Source organism: Chamaea fasciata, unplaced genomic scaffold (genome assembly GCF_029207755.1).
Source record: "Chamaea fasciata isolate MVZ Bird 193981 ecotype frontalis unplaced genomic scaffold, bChaFas1.0.hap1 SCAF_4, whole genome shotgun sequence".
Lineage (NCBI taxonomy): Eukaryota > Metazoa > Chordata > Aves > Passeriformes > Sylviidae > Chamaea > Chamaea fasciata.
The window spans coordinates 22,241,197-22,268,026 of NW_027094089.1; the positions used below are offsets into that span (position 1 = coordinate 22,241,197).

Genomic DNA, 26,830 nt, shown 5'->3' on the forward strand with positions numbered 1-26,830 from the left:
TCCTGCCTATCAACAGTTAAATATTAATATTAAATATTAATATTCTACTTCTGCTAAGTGGTGCAACATTGAGCATAAAACAGTGTTATTGCTTCATCTCCCACTTTTTTCTTCTGAGGAGGTACTCTTGGAGGAGGGTTTTCTTGAACAAAGTTAGTGTCTGATTGCTGCAGGGGTAAAATTTTTTACTAATTTCCATACAAACAACAGACTGACCTCAGAGAACTTAGGAAGTGAAAATAGAACTTCTGTAATGCAATCTCATTTATTTTTTCATTATGTCTGAGGAAGAGGAAATTGTTAAATGGTACAAAATATTCCAGGAAAAAAAACCCCAGAGTCATAATTACATAATGAACCAAGAGTTGACTGTTATATGGTATGCTGATTGAGGGTCAGTAGCAGAAGGGGAGAGTATATGGTGGAAGCAGTCCATATATTTTTGCCATATTGCCGATTTAAACATGGTATTACCTCAAGGTAAATTATTTGGGTTTCTATGCTGCTTTTTTTTTTTTCCTTCTTTCCCTCTGGCTAGAGTGGGAGGAGTTAGATGTTAGTCACAGTATCACAGGGTGGTTTTGGTTGGAAGAGACTATAGAGGTCATCTAATTCCAAACTTCCCCTCTTCCAGCCAAGGTCAGGGATGGCCACCCACTAGACCAGGTTGCTCAGATCCTTGTCCAGCCATACCTTGAGCATTTCTAGGGATGTGATATCCACAGTTTTGCTGAGCACCCTATGCCAGTGCCTCACATTGTCAGAGTAAAGGATTCATTCCTGATATTTATCCTAAATCTCTCCTCCATTAGTTTAAACCATTCCCCCTTGTGCTATCACTATCTGCTCGTGTAAAAATCACTTTCCATCTCTTTTACAAGCCCCCTTTTAGTACTTGAAGTTGCTTTTGGTCTCCCCAGAGCCTTCTCTTGTCCTGTCTGAGCAGACCCAACTCTCATCCTGTCCTCATAGGAATTGTGCTCCAGCCCCCTGATCTTCTTTGTTGCCTCTTCTGGACTTGCTCCAACAGGTCCATGTCCTTTTTATGCTGGGACCCCAGCTCTGGATGCAGTGCTCTGGGTGGGTCTCACCAGAGCAGAGCAGAGGGGCAGAATCCCCTCCCTCCCCTGCTGCCTGTGGGGCTCTGGATGCAGCCCAGGACACGTTTGGCTCTCTGGGCTGTGAGTGCCATGGCTGGGGATATTCAGCCACAGAAACAATTAGATTTGAAAAGGTTTCTAGGATTGATTCCAGCCTGTGACCCAACACCACCACCGTCAACCAGACCACGGCACTCAGTGCCATGTCCAGTCTTTCTTTGAACACCTCCAAAGATGATGACTCTACCACCTCCCTGGGCAGCCCATTCCAGTGTCTAATCACTCTTCCTGTGAAATCATTCTTCCCAATATCCAGCCTAAACCTCCTTTCATTGTACTGAAGGTATCTTCCCAAGGTCCTTCAGTGATCCCTTCTTCTAGTCTCTCACTGGTCTGAAGGAAAATATAAAACATACATAGTTTACGAATGACTCGTGATGTTTTTGTTGGTGGTGATTCAGTCAGAAACCATGCTAAGCTGAAATTTTGCACATAGTATTATGAGATGTGTTTGCAATATGATGTCCATTTTAAAATAAAAATAGGAAATATTTCCATAAAAATACTTAAAAGATCTTCTCTGAAAGAAGATATTGAAGAGCTCTGTCTTAGCTCAAGAATTAAGGGCTCTCTGGGAATGACTGACAGATTTGTAACTAATATATAGATGGTTTCTTAGAAAATATTTACTTTAGTAGATTTTTTTCATTAGATCCAGTAGCAGCAAGGCAACAGGAAATGTGCTCAGTCTGGGGACATTAATAAAACATTGAGGGAATATTAAATATATACTGTAGGCTATGTGGGCATTTTTGACAGGGCATGTAATATGTGTGGGAATATGGTCAACTGTCTGTAGCAGAAGCAGCAGTTCAGAGAACTTAGATTTTTCAACTGACCTGCTGATATTACAGCTGAATTTGGGCTCATACTTCTTTTAATGTATTTTATAAGGAATAAAAGAATACAAGTGCTTCTTCTTCCTTTGCAGTGGAAAGGTAAAATGGTGAAAAGGCTATACTCTTAGTGTAGCCAATTTTAGAAGTTTTGACAGGACATTGAGTCTTAAAAAGAGGAAACTGAATGCCTTAAGAAAGTCATTCCATGCCTGCAGAAATAAAGAATTAGGATGGTAAAGGATTCTCAAGAGATTGTTTCTGCAATTACATCTGAGATGCTTGTGAGACATCTGGAATGAAAGGGGAAGGCAGGCTCTGAACTTCACTGCACATAACAGTGTTACCATGTGTACCACCTGAGAAGTGGTGTGCCAAGGCAGTCCTTGAGAACTTGCACTGTAAGAGAGGACAGAGCTTTTCAGCAGGAGATGGTCATCACTGGAAGAAGAGAAGCTGAAGGTATAGGACATTCAAATGAGATTTAGGAGGGATTGAGTATTATGAAGGAAGGGGAATGGAAAAAGACTCAAGTTTTGAGCAAATATCACAGTGGGAGAAAGTGTGAATGAAAGGCAGGAGACTGAGATGGTTATCAACAAAACAAGGAGATGAAAAGGGAATCTCAGAATCTAATAATGGTTGAGGATGAAAGCAACTTCTGAAGATTTTCTAATCAACCTAACCATAATTGTAATTGTAATACAGTGCTTCATTTAAAATAAAAGTAATAGTTAAAAGCACCAAACAACAAATCTGCCAAAACCTCAAACCCAAACGAATCATCAGAACACTCGAATGTCTTGCGCTAGAGCTTCAAGTAGAGCAATGAAGTGGTGCCTTACCAACAGGAGATTTGAAGACTCTTAAAAATGAAACTAACCTTGACTTTATTATGAGCAATGGGAGATTAATTTTGCTTATTCATTCTAACTTACAGTTACTGATTTCTCATTACTGTCATTAAAAATACAATTAATTGTAACCTCTCCGAGGTATTTCCAGCTCATTTTCTTGTCTGTTTTATTCTAGAATTATTTATGTCAGCTCTGTGGCTTGTCTGGTCTTGTAGCTCTGATGGAAGTTCCTAATGTGCCGTGGTATCTTGTCTCATTCTGGGGAAATGGCAGCCTCTGTTAAAGTTGTATTTGCTTTGTTAGAGACCAGAGAATTATGTGCTGTTGGATCATAGGCAATGTTTGTGTAGTCTAAACAAATGGGGTTGTCTTGAGAACCTTGAGACTTTTTCTTTCTAAATGAATGATCTTCCTTGCTTTGCCAAATTCTGTGACTCTTCTCTGCATTAGATGCCAGAAGAGTTTTGAATTTTTATATGGAAAGACCTCAACATATTAAATGGACAGAAAACATTTGTATCTAAGACAGTTTAAAAGGGTCCACCTGTATCTAGTGTTTTAGTTCTTGCTCATTTGGATGTTTTTCTGTATCTAAGGAACAGTGAAGATCCAGACAATATTCTTTTTCCGTTAAAAAGAGAAAGGATGTATTTGTTTTGCTAATAATGTGGGAAAAAACTCAACTTAAAAAAAACCAATATTACATAAATGAGTCTTCTAAAATATTTGAAGAGCATTTTTATAACAGAACTCCAAGACCTTCAGGATTAATGGAAGAGAACTACAATAAGACTGCAATTAATGTTTAAAATGCTTTAAAAATAAGGTTTGAAGAATAACCAGCCAATTAAAAGCAGAATATTCAGTTGTTGTTATGTCTGAATAGTTAAGAAATCTGTTAAAGTTGTAATTTGTGTAAGCATTCATGCCTATTTTCTGAAGTATTCATTCTTTGTAGGGGACAGAGTACTTTCTTTTTCTTGATTTCCAGTTGCAGTGGAGATTATGTAGTACCCGTGTATTAACTTCTTGTTACCTTTGGGAAAAAATAGTTTTTTTTGTTTGCTTGTGGTTTTTTGTTTGTTTGTTTGGTGGTTTTTTGCTAGGTTTTTTTTTTGGTTTGGTGTGGTTTTTCTTAGTTTTTACTTTGTTTTTGAACTTCAGATGCATTTTAGTGTACATGATGTTTCTTACTTGAAAAGTTGTCCTCATATATTAAATGTTATTTTGTCATTAAAACTGAATTCAAACGATATTATATGCCATCTGTGCTGGAAACGGTGTTTGGTTTCATCACAAGAAGATTTATTTTATCTGTATTGACATTATCTAAAGCAACTGTTTATTTAAACTTTTTTTTTCAGAACTGTGAGGACTTGGGATGTTAACAATGAAAAAAAGCACAAAAGCATATTTAAGCCACGATCCGTTCAAGGTAAACGTGTGATTCCTACAACTTGCACATACAGCAGAGATGGGAAACTTATTGCAGCTGGTTGTCAAGATGGCTCTATCCAGATCTGGGATAGGAATATGAGTGTAAGTCCAGTATTTGATAACAATACATGCTTCTATTATTTTGAGTATGAATGCTGAAGCAGATAAAATCAATTTTGGTACTCTTATATTTTTATTTATTTCCTCTTCCTCTTCCTCTTCCTCTTCCTCTTCCTCTTCCTCTTCCTCTTCCTCTTCCTCTTCCTCTCCCTCTCCCTCTCCCTCTCCCTCTCCCCCTCCCCCTCCCCCTCCCCCTCCCCCTCCCCCTCCCCTCCCCTCCCCTCCCCCCTCTGTCCTGAAAATCAAATAACCCATAGCATGACTTAGTATTTCTTCTCCCTTTCCACAACTGATCATTAAGTGTGCTGCTACTCAGTTCAAAATGCTGGGAAAATTCCTGGTAGTCTGTGTTTAAAAAAAAAAAAAAGACCCATGTATCTGTGGGAAAAGCTGTAATTTCTTGTTCTGTAATTTGTTTGAGATATTGAACATATTGAGGAGTAACTCTTAAAACTTGATACTGATATCATAATCTATGTAATAGGTAGTGAAGAATAGCATTTAAGTGGGTGAGGATATGGCCAATGCTGCACATTAAATGGTAAATGTTGTTATATTTTCTAATGTGTAAAAATTGACACTAATGCAAATTTGAACCATTTATGTAAATGTATTGTGGTCAGAGTCGGAATGGAAGCTATTTCAGACTTATCAAAATTAGGAAATATAGTTCATATTGAACTAAACTAAATTGTCTATTTCCAGTAATTATGACTAGAACTGACAAGTATAATTCTTGCAACTACTTTTTAATTTGAAGCTGGGATCATTCAGCGCTCACTGCTGCTTTGTGTAGTATAGCTTACAAACCAGTCCAGTTCCAAGAGTTTAATTATGCAATGTCAAGTGCAAATTCACCAGGCTAAGCTTTACTGCTTTGAAAAATAATCATCCTAGTAAATCATTCATATCCTCTCTTTATGCCCATCTTATGCAAAGAAGATTCAGTTGGATAAGTACCAATGGCATGCATTGGAGGTGAAAATGGAAGCAGGGTTAATTTTTTCTAAAGGCAAAATGAGAATACTGAGGAAATGCGGCAAGAAAAGCAGAATCGTGAAACTGGTGTCATGAATCTCTGAAAGCTGTACAATTCCAGTAGGATGGCCTTGTGGAAGTAAAACTGAACTAGTACAGGTTACATTAGTCTGTTCAACTTCATATTTCAAAATATTTGATTTTAAAAAGGGAAACAGACAATCTGGGCAGCTTTTTACAAAGATTTAAAAAGATTTCATTGCTGGAGGCAGGAGGAAATGTATAGATTTAAAAGGAAAAGCAAGCCTGTGGATCATACTCAAAGTACAGCCTGTATTTTGGGATTGTAATCTATTTTTATTTCTGTTTTTATTTCCACTATAAACCTAGTAAAACTTCCTAATGGCACAAAGCTTGAGAATTCATCGTAAGTGTAAACTTGTTCTAACAGAATAATAAATTTTTCAGAGACTGGCTTTCATCACCTGTGTATGTTGTTTATTTTAATATATACAGTATTGAAATATTAAGCTTTCTGGTGTAGTTTTAACAATAGTACTCTTGGTAGTCTGCTTTTTCATGTGCTTTTCCTTTTGAACTTTTCTGTGTCTGTAAGATGACTTACTGCAATGCTAATTGAGTGCAGTTTACGGTGATTATGAGTAATTTAAAGATGTATCCTGTGCATCTTGTGCTATTTCCAATAGGTGACCCCAGTATAACAAGGCAAGACTAAAGTGATTTTCTAGTGGAAATTAAGTTGGTGGGGTTCTTGGTTTTGTATTTTTAGTGTCTATAGAATTTTTGTCTTTGTTTTTGTTGGTTTCATTAAGAAGTGTGCAAGATTTTAGGGTAAAGGAGCGGGTAAATTGGATTTTTAGTGGTATTCTTACCTAAGACTGCTGGTGTCCACTGGAGATCCCTGTGTATAGTTAGAATCAAGTGTTTCAAAAGGCATCTTGCTTAAACAATTAGAAAAAGCCTTCATCTTTTATTTGGGGATGGGGAAGGGATAAGAAAAAGATTTTCAAATGGAACATGTGTTCAACATAACAGCTAGAAAGAAGAGGATGAGACTGACTCCTGTAGTGGAACGGTGAAAGCATTTACTGGCTTGACAGGATACAGGTTTGTTTGCAAAAGTGAACAAGAAAATGCTAAGTTATTGCAAATTGGTGCAGTACTTGGGGTACAAATTTTGTGTGACACAGGAAAATGGGTAAAACTGTGGAGGCTCGAGGTGTGAGGGTTAAACTTCTTGAAGAAATATAAAGTACAAATATTGACTTCTGATTTTTGAACAGAAAGTTGTAATTCCCATCCAGAAAATACCATTTAGTTCTGTTAAAACAAGAGTAGAGCCATATATGTACAGATTTTGTTGTGCTGTACTACAACTGGCTTTCAAGTCAAAATTAAGAGAGCATTTGCGTTTATCTTGACAAGGCCCTATTGAGTCAGTAGTAAAAGTCAGTAGTGTTTGAAAGCAGAAAATAATTGCCATATTTTCTTATTCTTGATCAGTTCAGAATGATTTTGGCATCATTATTTATGCGTGTGCTTGGTCCATATGCAGCTGGAAGGAGAGATTCGGGAAGGTATTTAAAATTGGCTGTAGCTTACGTGATTGTACTTTCGTGGCAGGGATGACCCCGTAAAGGCCTGTTGTGACTGTCTGAATTTGATTTTGCCTTTGTGCAAGAATGTAAATGGCATTTCAACCCTGATCGTGAATGCCCAAACCACTGTTCCTGCCTGTGACAGTAACAGCACAAATGAAATCCATGAAGATTGTCTGTCCAGATATTATGGCTCTAGATATAGAGATATATCTAGATACACTAGATATACACCCACAGTGCCTGTTGTGTTGGTCATCTGTGAAGATTTTTAGATGCTTTTTTTTTTTTAGTTGAGTACAAACTACTGTCAAACACATAGCCTATAGAGAAGGAGGTTTTTGTTTGCTTCAGTGAAAATGTAGAGTCCCTGCTTTCCCACAGAAAATGGCTCATCAGTGCAGCTCAGAATCATAGAATGGGTCATGTGGTCCAACCTCCCTGCTCTAGCAGGGCCATCCCAGAGCACACTGCACAGGATTGTGTCCAGATCATTCTTGGATATCTCCAGTGAGGAAGACACCACGACCTCCTTGAGCAATCTGTTCCAGTGCTCAGTCACTGCACAGTTAATAAGTTCTTCCTCATGTTCAGGTGGAACTTCCTTTCCATCAGCTCCTGCTCATTGCCTCTTCTCCTATTAAAGTATGAAGCATCAGTTCCAAGGGCAGAAGTGAATACCCCAATAGGAAAGAGGGTCTGATGATGCCCTTTCCAAGAACAAAAGGGGCACTCATTAGATGCAGGTGTAATGGGGCACTGTTGGTGGGAAGCCATCACTGTTCCACTTTGCAAGACAGAAGCTGCTCCACAAATCTCCTTTGCCACTGTAGTCATGATTTCTGTCTGCTGGTATAGGTTTTTTTATTCTGTGCTTCACACGTTACCTGTTATACCTGTCTACAGGAATCATACTGATGTGTCAATCCATGGGCAAAGAAATTAAAAATGAACCTGTTGTGCAGTGGCATTCCCATCACCATGGACGCATCACCTGTGTTGTACACTGCTCCTCAGTGTAGAACTTGGTCTAGAATGGTGTGATTAAATAATTTCTGACTTTTAATTTAGAGGAAGACAAGATCTTCTCTATGTCATATTTTATCCATTCTGCTGAAGTCATAGTAGCTGTTTAAGTTATCTTCATCAGTTAGTTGTTTTTTTCCAAACCACTTTTGAACCATCTCAGTATTTGCCTTTTTTTTTCTTTGTTTTTAATTTTTTAATTATTACTATTTAAAATATGTTGCTGTGCCTAGGGAGTGATTTTGGTGTGTGATCAATTCACTTCTGACTAGTAATGAACACCATGAATGTTTCATTCAGTTTTTTACTTCCACTCCTTTTTGGTGTGATTCCAAATCTCCCAGCTGTATGCAGTGAGATTAAAAACACTTTTGGAGCTTTTAGAGGAAGATTTTTTTTTTAATTCATGACACTGACATTGGTAACTTGCTAATGCTGAAGTTAAGCCAAATGCATTCCAGCTCTGCCTTGCCTTTTTCCAAACTTCCTCGGCAGGATCATGATCCATTATAATCACCTGCCTCAGAGGATTTTTTGTTTTGTCATAAGTCTGTGTTATTCTCTCATGTATGTTATTTTGTCAGTGCATGTTTTTTCTTTAAGGTTCACGTACATGTGCATTTGCAGTGCACATTAGCAGAGTGATCTGTCAACGTATTTGAAATATTATGAACACTTCAACTTGCCTTAAAATAACAGATTCAAAGGACATAAAAAATAACTTCCTTCAAACTTTGAAAAAATAATGGAAACAACAGTGTGAAATAGTCAGTCATAACACAACACATTAGAACATTCTCAATTTAAATGTTCTGAGACATTGAGAAAAGCGTCTGGTAAATATGGAGAGTTGAAGAGTATTAGTGGTCAAAGTAAGACAGGACCTTGAAAACTACTGGTTCACAAGGCAGTGCAATAATAGGTTTACCTGCAGTTCAAATAAGTCCAAATTCCTCACCTTGCCTGTGCTTGCCCATTCAGAGCATTTTCTGCAAGCCCGTAGTAGTTAGTACATATTTCTGAACAAACTGATCCATGGAGTCAGTCTTTATTATCAAGAATGCAGAGTATCTTGCCATCAGTAAACCTCTGTGTGCCTGATTTTTCTGTCCAGGAGTGGGAGCATCTCATCCATAGAGATAAGGAAAGACTGAAGTAATTTCTGAAGCATATTGTGTGTTAAAATTGAAATCTCTTCAATGAACAGAAAATCTCCCCTCATTTTCCACAATAAGCAAGAAAGGATTGAGATGTTTTTCATTATTACCGGCAAATAGGCTTTTTTGGGGGTAAAAAAGCTAGACTTCTTAACTAGCCTTTTTTAATCTTTCAGACCACCTGATGAGATGATCTGTTACGCAAATTTTTTCCTCCAGCTTTTCCTGGATGTGTTCAGCACAGGAACTGCATAAACAGCTTCTCTGTTTTTGACAGGCTGAACCATGTTTCACAGTTTCACACATTGCCTATTTTATGGTATATCGTTGCAGCTGTGATACAAAAATATTAGTAAAGATGATGGGGAGGCAGTTTGTAAGAGAAGTGGTCATATCTTTTAAATGCCTTTGAGAAAACAGCTTGCACATTCAAAATCTTGTCTTTTTTTTTTTTTTTTCTAGTTCAATTTGGTTATGAACTTTGAGTAGTTTTTGTAAGCTTTTACCTATCTACTGGCTGCACTCTAAGTAGTAAAGAATTAGTTTTGACAAAATACCTCTGTACTAGGTTTGTCTTTTATATCTGTAATAGGTTTATTTTTTATATAGTGCAAATCTGAACATGAAAGTACTATGTTTTGATTTTCAGTGTAATTCTCATTAAGCAAATTGATTCAGTGCTCATGGAAATATTTTTACAGTGAGTGATTAACCTCTATTTTTTACGTTCTTGTTTCATAGAAGACTTAGCCGTAGGTTTAACTCCATTCTTCAGATCAAAAGTGAGGTTTTGATGCAGCATTGCTGAATTACTGCTTTGCTAGCATTTTTTTTCTCCTGGTTTTAAAACCTTACTGATTTTAAATTGCTAGAATAATTTATGTATTTTGATCAGTTTAAATTACTTAGCTAGAGCTCAAAGTGGTCTTGCAGAACATGAAATTCAAATAATATTGAAATTTAACACTATAATAATGTACTGCCCAGAGGAATATTCCCAAAAGTGGTAATCCCAATAACCTGTTTTCCACATGCCCTTAAGCCACCCTATCCTCAAAATACTAGGGAAAGAAAAGTGGAATGTCGCAGTATGCCCTGAAATTAAACAGATCTAAGCTCTGTACATTTTAATTACAAATAGTCATGTTAAAAGTATTTTCCAAATAATTGCATGATTTATAGATGTAAGATAAATACATTTCTAAATTTAGTGATGGTTTGCCTTGAAAGAGTTTCTGTAAGCTTTAGTTTTGTGGTGTGCTGTTGGAAGTTTTAAGGTAGAATTTTTGAAGATGAAAGGTTTCTCAAGTACTGTAGGCATTTTGAAAAAACACTGTATAACTAAGTAGATGTTATAACTGTGTAGATCTGCACAGATGTAGATAATGAAAATCTTTTATGCGAAAAACTTTTTTTCTTTTTTTGAATGGGAATCCAAGTCCAGATCTTGGAATTTTTTTGCAAGCTTTATTTTGCTGTTCATGATGGATTTTACAGCTGATGCTGCCAAGACAGAGTAATCAAAACTAGTGGTAAGATCTGAGACTTGCTGTAAATATTTTCCCATTAATTGGAAGGTCCTTTGAGGGGACTTATACCCATGTGTTAGGAAGGTGGCATTGTTGAATCTGCGCAGTTACAGGATTCATTTTGCATATGCTGACATGCAAAAGACATGGCTGTCAGTAATTATTTCCTGAAATGTCTTATGTCTGTCCACTAGAAAACTTTACTATAAATATGCCTTTTTAGATGCAGTTTCTACCAGTTCACTGTGTATCTTCAGCATTTTGTCCATCACAGCATTAGAGAATTACGCTTTTTTCACACCAGCTAGGTTTTACTAATCTTTTTTCACCATGGAGTATTCACTTGTCTGCTTGGATGGGGTTTTATGTATAGAATTTAATGTTTATATTGATATCTTCACAGTATTAAAAATATTCCAGTGAAATGTCAATATTTTATAAAAACAGTTTACAATGACTGTTCTTAAATTTGCTGAATATCACTACTACAGCTAAACAGCAGGGAAATCTTCCAATTTCCTCCAAGTATGTAACAAGCTTCATGCTTTGAAGAGGGCAGTCTGGCTACATCTGGAAATTTCTTGTGTAAATACAAGATGAAGGATATCCAAATATACTATATTCCCCTTTCAAACTTAAGGTAAGTTTTCCATATCCATAATATTCCACCCTTTCATTCCATATGTGTATGTGCCAGACCTCTGTTCCAGAAACTGGAAATCACACACAAGCTTGCCAGCAGCAAATATTAACAGATTCATATATTATTCCTTTTTGTATACGTCTGGGTTAGCCAGTACATCACTATCTGTACCCTGACGCCAGCCACAGTAAAGAATCTGACAATCATATGCTGAGATAAAATGTGCCCTGCTGTATTTCTAAGTGCATTTCTCTCTTACGTAATAAACAGTTTATAGTTAAGAACTATCTTAATGTTTGCACTATCTAATATAGTGATGAAAGGCAATTCTAAATCTTGAAGTCTGTCACACCCCAATGAAAGTAGGTTAAAGGATTTCACTTTGGATTCATGTATGGTTAAAGGAAAAAGGCTTAACCCGCAAGGATTATATCTCTCTCTTTGGTTTATTATTTGGAAAACTAAAAGTAGAGCTTACAGAAATTATTTCAAAGTTACAATTTGAAAAGAGTAGGCATTGTAAACGTGATTTGCTTTATTAATATTGTAGTGCTGTTAATATTAATACAACCTGAATAATAATACAGAAATAGAAAGATGAAATATTGAAAAATAATGGAAAAAAAATAAAAGCCTTCTTGAACTAGCTTTGTTACTTTAGAGAAATTTTTCTTTTTTTGCAAAGGCAAAAATTGGAAAGTACAAATCCTACATTCTGATCTAACAAGAAGTGAGCTCCAGAGAGGTTTGGCTTATCAGAGGAATGGCTTTTAGATATTGTAGTATATGCATTGCTCAAGCAAGCTGAACACTTCAGTGGTCTAGAGTGTGATAGGGTTTGTAAATTATGAAAAGACTGTTGTGCTTGATGTGTATATTAGAAAGTTAGTTTTACCTCCAAATGTATCTCAAGGTGTTTCACTGTTTCTTGAATCTTGTGAGGAGATGAGCAGCAGGATTATGCTGTGAATTTCCTAAAAGCAATGAAAAGTACATTTCTGTACAATTCTTGGTCATTAAATTTATTTTATTAGAGGAACCAAAACCCTACAGCTTGAACAAATGAATTAAAACCAGAAAAGGTCGGAACTGGCTTCTGAGCCACGGAACGTACAGGTTTGCAGGAGGTAAGTTATAGTGAGGCATAGCTTTTGCATGTAACATTAGGTTACATACATTCAACTTAGGAAGTCTGATAAAGAACAACCTTTTCTCTGCAGAGAGAAAAATTGATTCATGGTTATTCTGTTAAAAGGTGCTCTTCTGTGGGAATGCGGTTTAAATAATTGGCCATAATACACTAGAGACTGTACTCAATTCCTAAGGAATGTAAATCTTGTTAACTTTAACTGAAAATATTTGAATGACATTTCTAGAGGATTCATAATAAGATTATAAGCCAAACAAGTTATTTTTGTGTCCATGATTATCCTTGAGAAGATAAACTGCGCAGCTAAAACATATCTTGGCAGCAGGTACAGAACTCAACCAATCATATGAAATTAAAAGTATTTGTAATAATATAATATTTTTTGTAAGATAGTTTCAGTGAACAGGTTTCTTGCAACTCTAGGTGTAAATCTCATAATTAAAACCTGATTGAATATATGTGAGGCTTTCTTCATAAGTAAGCAAAACATCTTCCAGTGCAAAATATTTCAAAATAAAGAGGTTATTTTCATGATCTCCCTACTTCCTAACGTTTGTTTTCAACAGATGTTAGTGCTAAACAATTAGCAGAGAGGGTGGTGAAATAGGTGGTGCATTGTCCAGCTGTGTTTTATTTAATGTATGACTGCAGTGATACTACACAGACTGAAATCAGATACATCTGTGAAGCAGCTGCTTTCCTTAAACCAAGTTCTAAATTTCTCATGAGATAGAGAACTAGACTTGGAGTTGGATATGACTACCTATGTGTTTCACACATTATGAGTAAATACATATACAATGTGTTTAAGTATATCCAGGGACATTCTAGTTCAATAGACTTTTTGAATGTGTATAATCATTTTAAGAAGTAGTTTAAACAACATATTCTTAGATATTTTAACATATGTAATTTTCATTTAGATTAAGCAGTGTGTGGAGTTTTTAAAAAATTCCTTTATGGTTACTATTTCACTTTGCACTGTGTACATGTTTCAGTTTGAGATTTGGCATGGGACTGTTTTGTGCTCAAAGCAGTCACCCATCATCAGCGCTAAATTTCACTTTATATTTAGTGCAATTTGTGAAGGTTGGGATAGGATGGCCAAATTATAAAGTACTATGCTAATTCACATACATAGAGAGAGTTGCTCTAAAAACTCGCATTCATTGGATAATCATGGATTCTGTGGTTTTTTTAATGGACACTAGGAGCTCCTGATGAATGTAGCTGCTGTAATCAAAGTGTTCCTGTGATATAAATGGCACTGCATCCTGGCTCACTGGCCTGCTTTTTGTCCTCACCATTATGCAGTTCTGTGGTGTCCCCTGGAGAGTCCTAGATCTGTAAACTTCATCCTGTTGAGGCCATCAGAGTACACTCTGCGGACCTTTATAGAAGCTGTTTCACTGGGTCTCACAAGAGCAGCACGAGGACAGGTGGTGTGTCCCTACCTGCCCTTGTGGCAGGAGGACAGGCGTAGATTCAAGACTGCTTTGCAGAGCCTGAGTGAGCCTTTCAGAAGTAGGGACATCTGTTGTGGTCAGCAGAAAGCATTGCATTGCAAGCCATTGGCTTGTTACTTGTCCCAAATGTGAAAATGACACTAATAGCCATCTTTGGTTTGGAAGGAAATCAAAACTGAAGTTTGTTTTACACGTGCAGACAAACAGCACCACACATTATTACTGCCCTACTTGCCCTCCCACCTCAATGCAACAGCCAAGAAACCACTCTAACCTGTCGGGAACACGACTTTTACCCAGTTTGGCAACACACTTCAACACATCGAACATTGAAATCAAGCCAGCAAGTTTGTAAGAGGTTTACACCAGCAAACATAAACTAAACAAACTCAGTTAATGTTTGTCTCCCACCTCCCCCCCCCCCCCCCCCTTTTTTTTTTAAATTTTTTTCATGGTAATTTCCTGTATGTCTTCCTATGTTGCAGAAAAAGGAGTGGTGGTTTTCTTTGGTTTGATTTGGGTTTGGTTTTTTGTTTCTGTTTGTTTGTTTGTTTGTTTTGTTTTTTTGGTGAGAAAAACACAGATGCGCTTGAGGATTAAATGAATTATTTGTAATTGCTGTAATTTAAAGACTGTATTTAATTCATTGGTGAAATACAGCTGTTAGAAAAGACAAAATGAGGCAGGACTGGACCCCTAAAAGTAAAGAACCATTATCAAAGAAACAGAGAGGGAAAACGCATTGAAGTAATGGTACTGGCAGTGGGTTATTGGTTGGATTTATTACAGTATGTTTTACAATGTGTGACAGAAAGGAGAGGACACATTGGGATGCAAAAAACAACATTTTTCTTATGGTGAATGGTTAAAGGAGGTAAGATCTTCCAAGGAAATTGGGAAGCTATGGTATCAATGTAAGAAAATCAGGGAGAGTTTTCATCATGTTGAATTTGTATTGCCAGCTAAACATTAACAGAGTGATGTCAAGGTGAACTAAGATGTTCAGCAGAGAGACAATGATGTACCTTTTTTTGGAAGGCAGTTTAATGGTGTGGACATATTGGCAGTCATGGTTGTGAATAAGGTGTGTAAAAATACAGTGTAGAGTGGGAAGTTCAGTGACTAGGGGGACTGAGTAGCAGTGCATAGCCAAAGAAACTGAAAGGTTTATCATGTACCAGAGGGAATAATGAAGAAGGGAACCAACATGTAGATGGTGTGCAAGAGATACTGGACTTCATAAAACAGTGAAGAAGGAGAACAGTAAATAGGCACTTTTTCCCTGAAGTTGATGACAGTAAGGATGGGGTAGCATCCCATGTTGGATTTGTCCGTGATAATCCTGCGACTCAGGACGGAATTTAAGTAACATTCTCAAATGGAATATATTTGGGGGTTTGACAAGGAGTGAGGGTGGAGGTGAAGGCAGTATTGGATGAAAAGTCAAAAGAGAGAGAGAGAGGAACATGGAGCTATTTTGGGAAAAGTGGGTAATGCAAATCAGGTTTTGAGATACATGAATTGCTGCTTGTAAAATTTGTTTCTCCCTATTCTGTGAGGATGCCATTGCTGGTGGAGAAGAAATTCGAAGTTGCTGGGTGTAAGTGTGAAATATTGTGCTGAAGTGAAACTAGGAGGCTAGAATGAGAAAATGAAAGGAGTCTTTTTGTTGGCTGGAAAAGAATTCTAGAGATGCTAGTTGTCAAAGAGAATTGCAGCAGAAAGAGGTAATACAACATGGAAATAGAAAAAGAAGAGGAAGGAGGGGTTTGACGCAAATAGCAAACATTAACTGTAGAGGAGAGGGCTCCTTGCAGAACGAAAAATTCTGTAACAATTCTCAGTCCTCAGAGACAAATTTTCATGGAAATACTGCAGCCTGTTTGGAGGAGGGACTCTTGGATATCAATTTGGACATTTTAGATTTCTATACCTATAATAATCATATTATTTGTAGTGCATGAGACAGAAGGGATTAATTGATTCAAGGATGTTAATTGCAAGCAAAAAAATTTCTTTCCTCTCATACTTAAAATAGTAATTTGTTATAATGTCTGTTAAAAAAGAAAGCTAATTTTAAAGGCTATCCATGTTTGAAATTAAAACAGAAATTGCACTGTAGAATAGCGAGCAACTTTTTCTCTAAAAGGTATTCCAAGCGTTTTCACTCTATCTAATGCTTAGATACTTGATTGCTGCTCTGAAAGCTAACTTGGAACACTGTTCTGTTAGTGTAAACCACTATAAACAATTTTTGAAAAATCTTTTCCTGCTGTGCCAGGTTTTTGCTTGCAAGTGTGTGGGGGTTTTATTTGTTTGCTTATTTAGCTAGTCAAACATATAAAACTATTGTGAGAAAAAAGCTACATCAAAGAAGGAACCGTGGAACTGAGATAAGAATATTGCTTGAAAGGAAAACGAAGTTTACCTTGAGAATGTTCATTTTATCACTGATGTGCATGAGGAAAAACATCACTTACCCCTTTAACTGAGGCATTCTTCCATCTTCATTGTTCCATCTGAACAAATAAAATCAAATCCATAGTTTTAAAAAATTATATATTTTAAAATAATATGCAAAGATAATATGGCATGATGGTTTGGAGTGCGTTTTTGTCAGGAAAAAAAATCAAAGCATGTAGAATAGTTTGCTATGTTACAAGAAGTTCAGTGAAAATGCTTTCATTTCATTGAGAAATACACCCATCCTCTTAGAATATGCATGTGTTAGCTACTATTTCTAGCAAGCAAATAGGTTTATTACACAACTGTCTTTGATACCTCACTGCAAACTACACCTTTTTTGGCTCAAGGGTTACTGAACCAGAAATGTTAACTTTATGTAGATTTTTGTGTATTTTCAGTCATGTTTCACTCTGTTTACGCTGTGCCTCTATTTGACCACAGAAGTGGTTTAAGCTATGGGACACTGAAAGGATATGAAAAATTATATTGAATATTTGGGAATAAGCTGACAATAAGTCTGTCATAGTTGCCTTTTGAAGACAACTTGGTAGCTTCTTTATAGTTTCTTTTCTGTTTACATTTTTATTTATTGTCAGTAGGTCAAAAGCTACTTTTAAAGCTACTTTATTGTTGTCATAGATGAGTTTGAAGAAATCTGTGGACTTTTAGTGGAGTTCTAGTGTATCTTAGCTGAATCTTTAATGAGATTTTTGCAGAATAGCATTGTTCAAATTTAATTGTTTTCTGGAAGCCAAAGAAACCTTCAACAGCTGAGCAAGTCAAAGACTGATTAATTTAACTTTGAGAGATGCAAAAGGGAGGAGTGGGCTTTTTTTTTGTTTTACAAAAGCTGTATTTATGATAGTACAAAGGAGGAAAAATGTAAATTTGCTAGGGTGAGGTGAGATGGGTTAGATAAGTTATGAAAAGATACAGAAGAAAGTTTCTTTAGCATCCTTGTGTGGTTTTCTCATGCAGTGTAAAAAATCTCCAAAGGAAGCCAACTGAATAATTTCCAGAAGCTATTTTTATTAGTAATATTTATCATTTTTGTGGCCAAGATAGGTTATTTTCTGAAATGCAAAGTTTGACTGTGCAGCCAAACATTCAGCTGGGTTTCATTTTCAAACCTTTAGGCAAATATTTAGCAATGCTGTTAAGAAGCCATCTTTCTAAAATGGTTTCCTGAAATATTTCTTGATGAATAAGCTTAAACAAGAAAAAAATGTTTCTGTGGTCAGCAAAATTCTTATATTCTTGAATGCTTTTCCTGGTGAAGGAAGCATTGGGAGATAGGAAGGACTTTCTTTTCACTGTACTATGGATCACAGACATCTCTAGGCCAGGCTGGCCTGCTTGCTTCCTTGTTTTGCCTAAACTCATATATAGTCAAATGTATCAGGTGGCTTTCGTTGCCACTCATGCAATGCAAGGCTTATAGCCTTGTGTAAATGTTTTAGATTTTTTAAAATAGAAATCAAGTTTTTGTATCAATTGCAATTAAGAAACACCATATAATTTTTCACCTTGACTGGCTACACCGCTGTATGATTTTTCTTCTTAGAGACTGCTCTTTTCCATAACTTCCAAGCATTTTCTGACTAAGTATTTCACACTTGTGTTTTTATTTTCATTCACAATTGCATAATATAATGCATGATTCATTGAAGAGTCCATAAATTTAAAAAATAGTTATACACATTTTTTTTCTCCCTGTTATGTAGGTTTTTTATTACAATCTAGTTGCTCAAGAAAAACTACAGAATATTTGGGGGGGGAAAAAAAAAAGAGCCAAGTCTTTTGTGAGTTCAGTAATTGCAAAAAACTAGGTAAGCTTCTTGGTGAAATATATGAGAGGTTGTTGAAGGGTATTGAACCACTGCTGAGTGTGAGAGATTAGGAAATCCTGAAGATTTGTCACCCAGGAAAAAGGCCTTAGTTGCAACAGATGAGAATATAATGGATGCACAAGACAGTTAAATACAATTTTTAGTCAGATGTCCTGGTTATGGCAAGTAAGATTAGCCTACTGTATTCATAATTGATTAATTAGGATTGAGACAAAAGGAGTGTTTCAGGTCTGCTAATTATACATGTAGTTGCTGCTGAGCTATAAAGTCACAGAGAAGAGGAAATCATGTAAGAGTGTAATCATATAAACACTAAAACCTCAGATTTCACAAGTTAATCTTGTTTTGCATCAATGTGCTCATTACTGAAGCAGCATCCATTTGTACACCAAGGGGAGTGGTATTGAAGAGCTGTCACATAAATTGAAAGCGTGCGGGTATCCTGTTTACGGAGACTTAAGGAAAGCATCTATTATAGCCTGCAGCTAACTGCCTGCTCAGGGAAAATATTGAGAAATTCCTGAATTCAGCTGACATATGTAGACCTGACAATTTTTAGTTGATACACTAAACCCAGAAAGTACACTTACATTTCTTTTGTGGATTATAATTGAGGGCAAAGGAGATACGCATCCTTTCGTAGATGTGGCTGAAGGGGGGATGGGACATTTGGAGAGTGTAACTCATGCCTTGGGAACCTGTATGTCTTGTCAGCTTCGATCACAGCCCTGAGACTTTGTCTGTCTCTGATGGGATCACTTTCAACAAAGACCCAGACAGCTTTGGTCAGCTGTGACTAAAAAGGAGATTTCTGGTTTGTTTGTTTGTTTCCTTCTTGCAGCTTTGTAAGTCATACTTTTGTCACCTTGAGCCTGGGCTATGACCAAATGTCGTCTTGGAAGGCTTTTACATTTGTTAAAAATTACAACTTTTGCAACTGAATATTGCCATTGTGAGCTATTATATTTTGCTGTAAGTATCTTAGGTGAAAAGACCCATTTAAAACTCAAGTAGCTGTACATGGCCTGGGACATGGTCAGGCATCTTTGCTGAGCTAGACCTGCCCTTCTGCCCCATGTTTGAAACCAACAAATCTCAATTGTGGTTGTATAGTTGACTGTGTTCACACTAATAAATAAGTAATATTTTGCTATACATCTGTAAAACAGAGAAGGATTCATATAGCCATCTTTTTAGGTCTCATTTTCCCCAAGACCTGCTTCAATTTACTGCCTTTGCTATAAAAAAAAAATCTAGAAGATGTTAAGAATAAGAAGGAAGAAGAGTGTCTTGGCTGGGACTTTCAATGTTTCGTTAAAAGAGAAGTGGAGAGCAGGAGAGCCAGAATGTGAGAAGCATTATAATCTTGGGAAAGTGTCAGCTTACTGTGAAATATTGTATCCCAGAAACAATGTGGAAAGTTCAAAAATTTCATCAGTTAAATATATTGTTGTTTTGCTCATGTGGCTTGGATTTCTGAGGTGAACAAACTGAGTAGGTCTGTCTTTTTCCTAGAATAAGTTTTATTGAGTGTTTTGGAGCAGGAGAGCAGTTGTGGGATGCAGAGCTGTAGCCATGTGGCTCTGTAGTAGGTCCTTGTTTTGTGGTAGACCATTCATGTAGCCACTGCCGTCTTCACTTCCTGAAGGGTCTTCTTAAGTCCATACAGATTTTTGTACAAGGGATACTCACTGCTGATGCTCCTCCAGTAATGTATCTTTGCTCCCATTCTCACCTCTTCCCAGTCTGTTCTCTGATTTCCTTTCATCTTCTGGCTCTCATTCTCTCTGAGGATTGTAGCAGTATTGCAAACTTCTCTGTTACTTTTGTTTTATTTGATACATGCAACTGTGTCCTTTCCCACATGTGCTTCATGTTTTATGCCTGTCATGTCATTTTGCACACAAGTGCAGTCAGCTGTAATTGCTTAACAAAAATATACGTGCCAGTACAAAGCTCGGAGGAAAGTGCTTACATTGCTGGAGTTGTTAGAAAGCCTTTAAACAAGTTGCAGAAGATAGTGGTTTACTGCAGAATTTGCTGAAGTAACTAAACCTTTAAAAAATGTTAAGGACTGATGAACTTGTCAAATTTTGTATGGCACATGACTGTTATTTCATATTAGCAGGCACCTCTGCAACAAGAGGAGATGGGTAACGCTCTCCCTTTACCTTCTTGAATCAAATTTTTGAATTGCATACATTGGTTCTTTTGTTTCATGTCTTTCCAGCTAGGAACATCCTGATAACAATGTTTTTGCTAATGATTTGTTAACAAGATTAAACATCTGTTAAAAATATTAAGAGGTCAGAGGCCAAAAACATTATTTTCTTTGAAAACTGCGATGAATGTTTGCCAGTATGTGTAAAAACTTCTTTTCAACCTTCAATCATTTTAGAATATTTGATTTAGTATTACAATTCAGGGTTATATTCCTTTGCAGAATAATATATGGAGGGCAAGCTTGCAGAGCTCAAAGTTAGGAAAACAATCTTTTTACTGGTAAACTGAACAAATTTATTTTTAAAGGCAAATAAAATTGCTGATGCAATCTTACTATCCCTTTCAGTCAAGCCTGGTTTTACATGAAATCCTAAAGCATCAAAGCTGGGTGAAAATTTGGTTTGCTTTTTTGTTTTGTTTTGTTTTGTTTTGTTTGTTTGTTTGTGTTTTTTTGTTTGTTTGTTTGGGTTTTTTTTGTTGTTTTTTTTTTCATTTTTGTCATTAAGGGGCGAATGATGTCAGTATTTGACATCTATATGTTGCTGTTTTCCTTTCTCTATGGGACAGTTGAAAAAAGGGCAGAGACTGGTTAGAGCATAGCTACTTAACAAGGGTCTGTAGTGCGTGATGTAAAATCAGAAAGTAATTTCAGTTGGAAAAGACCCTTAAGAGCATTGAGTCTCACTATTTACAACCTTATATACAACTTTAACTCTGCCGAGCCCACCTCTAAACCATGTCCCCAAGTGCCATGTGGGCACGTCTTTCAAGTACATCCAGGCATGGTGACTCAGCCACTTCCCTGGGAAGCCTGTTCCAATGCTTGACCACTCCTTCAGTGAAGAAATTTTTCCTAGTATACAATCTAAACCTCTTCTGGCACAACCTGGGGCAAATTTAAGATGAGTTGTTTGATTACTGAAAGATACGGCTCAGGTATTATCAATGGATTCACAAATAAATGCTAAATAAAATCAGTATCTTTGACCATAGGAAAATAACACAAATTCTGAACTGTTATGTAATTTGCTGTCTGTGTTTAGGGTTTTTACTTGTAAAACATAAAGGAGGAGGCATTCATTGGACCCCAGATCTCTTTCTGTGTTTTTATTGGTCCAACACAAAACTAGTGGGAAGAATTTCAGGTTGAGGATGAAATGAAAGTAAAAACCCTACACCGTCACATTAAGTTGGGCAGCAGAGTGAAAAAAATGATCTTTTAACATTTGTATGTCAGTGTGACATTTCCTGGAGGGATTGGAGTGTTGTGGAGCCCAAGTGAAGTTTTGTCAATTTGTTTGAATTAGCTTAATATCATAACGTAATCTTTCTGGCATTTTTTAAAGTGTGAATATTAGCCATTTTTTGATGTTTTTGGAAGTGTCCATGGTATTTCTTAGACCAAAAAACTATCATTTAAATTGCTTGTTAATATTTAACAGATATTATAAAAAATTTATTTCTTGATAGCAAATTCACATTTTATTCCTTACACATTCCCACGTACTTGGAAAATTTTATGCAATTGGATGCACAAAATATGATTTTTAGTATTAATAAACACTCCCACTGAAGACAAAAACTTGTGAACTGGGGTCTGTTCATGGACTCTTGGGTATGCATAATTGGCTGGAAGTGATAATAATTTCAAAACAATTACTATGGCTAAGTGTAGGCCATTGCATTCTGTGTTCAAATACTGTAAGAAGCATGTTGTTGGTATTTTAAGTCCCCCTCTGTAACAGTCATTTGTGAAGGGAATGCCTCATGTGATTCCTCTCAATGACTGACTAAATCTGCACATCAAAATAAGCTTGCAGTAATTAATGTCATCACACAAAGATTCTCTAGTTTCTGAAACGAATTTAGAACAACTATTCTTAAGAATAAACATTAATTACTTTACTAGTTTGTGTCTCTTGCTTGCAAATTAGCCCATTAAAAGAGCCTTAGTAAGGTGCATAATCAAAAATTAGAAGATAAATTAACTGAGGATTTATGTGCAAGCTTAACTCAGTCAGTGTGATTGCATTTCAGGATCACATTCTCCTTTTTTATTCAGTATAACTGTATCTCTTTTAATGCAAAATTTGGATAAAAAACACTGAGCTGCTGTTCATTGTTTTTGTCCTCTTATTGTTCAGGGTGGGATTCTAGGTCTGATTTTGCTGCATGTTGTTCAACCACCCTCTCTGAAAAGATACCCTAATATGCATGTATTTCGTTTTGCTTATCAGTACTATAAATAAAGGACCTCAAGGTCACCAATCTGCCATCTTCTTCTCTGTGTTTTAATCTTCATTTTACAGAGGGGAAGATGAGATGCAGTTACACTGGAAACCTTTAAGTCTTGAATGCTTAATTTTACACCTATATGAATTAGTTTTCTTTTATGAAAAGAGGGCAAATGAGAAGCATAGTTACCTAAGTATTAAAAAAGGAATCAACCTGTCACAAATTCCTTTGTCTCTGTTTCTGTCTTTTCCCTTTTTGCCTTCCTGTGTTTCCACTTCCTGTCTTGGAATCTTAGCTGAGACCTTTGTTTTTGGTTGGGAAGTGGGAAAGCTTGATTTGACAAGATCATTTAAATTTAATTTGAGGTTCTTTCCTTATTAGTAGAATTTTTAGGTATTTTACTAAGTAATGACTTAATAAATAAGAAGTGATCTCCATGCAAGAACAAAATGTGAACTTGAAGGTAATTTCAACCTTTCTTTAGGATTATCAGCAAAATAGAAATAATTAAAATCAAACATACATTGTTCCCATACTTGAATTTTACTGTACCTAAATGCAACACAAACCTCACAATATCTGAACTTTTTTCTATTATGTAGGCCATGAATTCCGTCAGGGATTCAATTTGGCCAAAGTAAATTCTTCCAGTCCTTTTCAGTCCTTTCCAAAGTATGTATATTGTATTTTGGTAGTTTTAGAAACTCAAAGTCTACTTAGGGAAGTGTTGAGAACTGTCTTGGAATGTATTTTTATCTTAACCAGGCATAACTGCCTTTGTTCAGTGCTAGTGGGAGTTTTCCAAGAGGGCTGATGCTATGTAAATCTGTACTGTATAATTAAACCTATGAAGAATTCGAATTTTGCATTCATGCTCTTGTAATGAAAGGGTATTCTGAAACAAATATAGCATTTTTAAAAGTCTATTGGAAATACTTAGCTACTGTTCCTCCTAAAAACGCTGGGGATTTTGTTTAGAATAAGGAATAGCAGCAGAGGACAGAAAATGCTACTATGTTATGTATATCCCATTTGTTTAACTTGTAATTTGATTTATAATGGTAATTTATTTTGTAATGTTTTGTTTGTTCGGTGAACAGGTACATACGAAGTTCCACTGCAGGCAAGCCCATGCTTCAGGCACTGACACTTCATGTTTGACGTTTTCCTATGATGGTACAGTCCTTGCCAGCCGAGGAGGTAGGTGGTTGAAAGAACCCTATGACATGTTGAATGTAAGACAGTTTTAATGAAATGAAATGTTTCAATAAACAAACCATATAAATTACGTATTTTTTAGATGTAATTGTTTGTGATGGAGATAATCAGATACTAGTGATTCAAATATGAAGTGTTTCACAATTCACTACTTCTATTTGATCAACCATGCAATACTATGTTCCTGCAAGAGCATTTTACAGCAGTTAAGAAATATTTTAATATAACTTTGCTGATTAAATTACACAGTTTCTGATCTGTTTTCTTGTCTAGCAGTAATAATGCACTTAAAGGAAATCATTAGCTTAATTAAAAATAAGAAAGTCCAGTTTTGTTGCTTAGTTCTTCCGTGGAAGATTAGTGCCTCTCAGTAACACTATCTCTGTTCTGGAGGTATAAATTCCTCACACAACTTTCTTAGGCAATATCATTTTTTGTCCTAATTGGAATTTTTATCTAATCTGTGTTAAAAACATCAAAAGATGATGACTGGAATTGACTTTCCAAGATATACATGAATGGCAAAAGAATTGGGAATGTCCACAGGACTAGGAAAAAAGGCTTGTGTTTTAAACTTCAGATAAAACTTTTGTGAGTCTTAGATAATAGAACAAGACTTGAGAAGGCAAAGATGTATTTGAGGACTTATTCACTTTATTATTGGGATAGGATGGTGTTTGTTGAAGACAACTTTTCATGCAGAAATTTGTCTGCCCAGTATTTTGCAGGCAGGTGCAAGTGTAGAAGCCAAGCTGTCTGGATGGAAAGCAGCTGTAACCAGAAGCTCTGTGTACACATTAGCATTGCCCCAAGGCCAAATAAACAGGTCTGGGGAGAGGCAGTATACATTAATGTCAGCTAACACTGTGTCTAACATATGTTTAGGACATCTGGTCAGTTTGGTGCATAGACAGAATGAGATTATGTACACAAAATAGCAAAATATAGGTATTCATAGATGAAAAAAACTCTGAAGCAGTGGATGTGTTTCCTAGCCAAGTAGCTTGCATTTTCTTTGCGTTCTCTCTGTGCCCCTGTCCCTGATGGGGGTAGAGTGTCTGACTGGTGCACGTTGGTACAGTGAAATACAGCTGATGCTGGGCGCTGCCTCCCTGATTCTTTGTATGTCTCGCCACGTTTCAAAGATTCCAGATGTTTCTCAGAACACATCTTTCACACTAAGGACTTGGTAGTCTTATCCCCAAAGATCCTAGGCATATGGACACTAATGGTACTTGTGTCCAAGTAATACAGCTAATAACTGCTGTTCAGGGTCCTGGATCCTGGATCCTGGTCCTGGATCCAGGGTCCTGGAGTTCTGATGCCACTCTACCCATCATGAATGGGTTGTAAGTGGTGAGGTAAAAGCTCTGAAGCATTTTTGTCCTTACTGAACCAGGCTTTTATTATGTGCGAACCTTCTCCTGCTTGGAAAATATGTGAACTATGTGTCTTTCCATTCTGCACTAAGTAAAATGTTGCATCTGTCTACCAGTGGTGATTGCCACAAAAAATTCACACGTACTTCAGGAAATTTAGGGATAAACCTTGGTGTGCTTTTAAATATAACAGCAAACAAGGTTAATACTTAGTGAGGGGTGTTCACTAGTGCTGTCTTGAAACATCTATTTATGTAAATTCTCTTCTGTTTCACATTTATGAATATAGATCACATAAATGACCTTTTTTTTTATTGCATGTGGCATTTTTAGTTGCCTGCTCTTCCTCATCTGTCTCCAGTTTTTGTCTCATGTTAAACAGACTTTCATTTACTCAGGTTTTATCTACCACACTCTGCTCTAAGATGTACAAAATGTTGATTGATTATTTGCAGAATGTAAGACTGCACAGAAATTTGGCCACTCTGTGGAAAAAAGTGCTACCTTCGTCTAGCATATTAAAAGAAAAAAAAAAAAGATCTCTCTGTGCACTATGTTAGAAAGTAAGGAGGATTAATACCTTATTTTGACTTGTTTGGTTAGTGCTTTAATATGAGTATTGCTTTGGATCTATACCAACAAAAGCAGATGTGGATCCAGCATTTGTAGATTAACCCACCTGCCAAGTGCTGAGGATCAAAGAGAGGATAGTTGTTTGGGGCATGGGAACTTTCAGTGAAATCCTGATGGACTTCCCTGCATCTGATGTAGATTCTGTGTTGGATATGAGAAGATGTAGCATGGCTCAGCTGCAGACACAAAGGAAAATGAAAATCTAAGGAGCTGCGTATGAAAGTTTCCAGTCCTATTCTTGTTGCATAATAGGTAGTAACTTGACAGAAACTTAAGAAAGTGGTATTTCTGCATGTCTGAAACCGTGAAGGACAGTATTTGGGGAACATTTTCCTTGTTTAGCAGGGGAGAGATAAGAATTAGGATTGGACTTGAGGTCTTACTGTAAAAATTTTAAAAATCTTTTTTTGACTCCTTTTATTTTTTGTTGGTCTTTTTTTTTTTTTTTTCCATTTTACTTGTGTTTCTTTCTTTGTTTTGAAAGTGGTTTAAAAGATAGAAATATGTATGCTCAGGGGTTATGCAGCAGCATGGATAGTAACTGTTTTGTGTAGTGTAATAACATATTGCTCTTCGTAGTAAATCCAAACATTGGCATTTCAAAAATCAGATGGGTTTTTGTCTAGTAATATTTCTCAGGAGCTGAATACTGGTGCTCATTCTAACCATGCCAGAAATACATTTACTAGTTTCAATAGGCTTGGTCTGCTATTTGCAACACTTGGAAATGGCTTTATGAAAGTCTTCTAGAATCCTTCTAGCCATATGTTCATTCCATATGTTTAGAGAGGATGATGCATTTAAGGATTTGATCAGGCTGGTAAGCATGCAGGGGATGCTGAGAAGTG

At 36.4% G+C, this 26,830-nt stretch overlaps 1 protein-coding gene across 1 annotated transcript in view; it reads left to right on the forward strand.

Annotated features, from left to right (window-relative positions):
- Positions 1 to 26,830, forward strand: part of WDR70 (WD repeat domain 70) — a 135,216-nt gene that overhangs the window by 69,528 nt on the left and 38,858 nt on the right. Inside the window, exons 10-11 of the mRNA XM_066181071.1 lie at positions 4,218 to 4,392; positions 23,853 to 23,952. Of these exons, the coding sequence (XP_066037168.1) occupies positions 4,218 to 4,392; positions 23,853 to 23,952 (275 nt within the window). The remainder of the gene's footprint in view (positions 1 to 4,217; positions 4,393 to 23,852; positions 23,953 to 26,830) is intronic.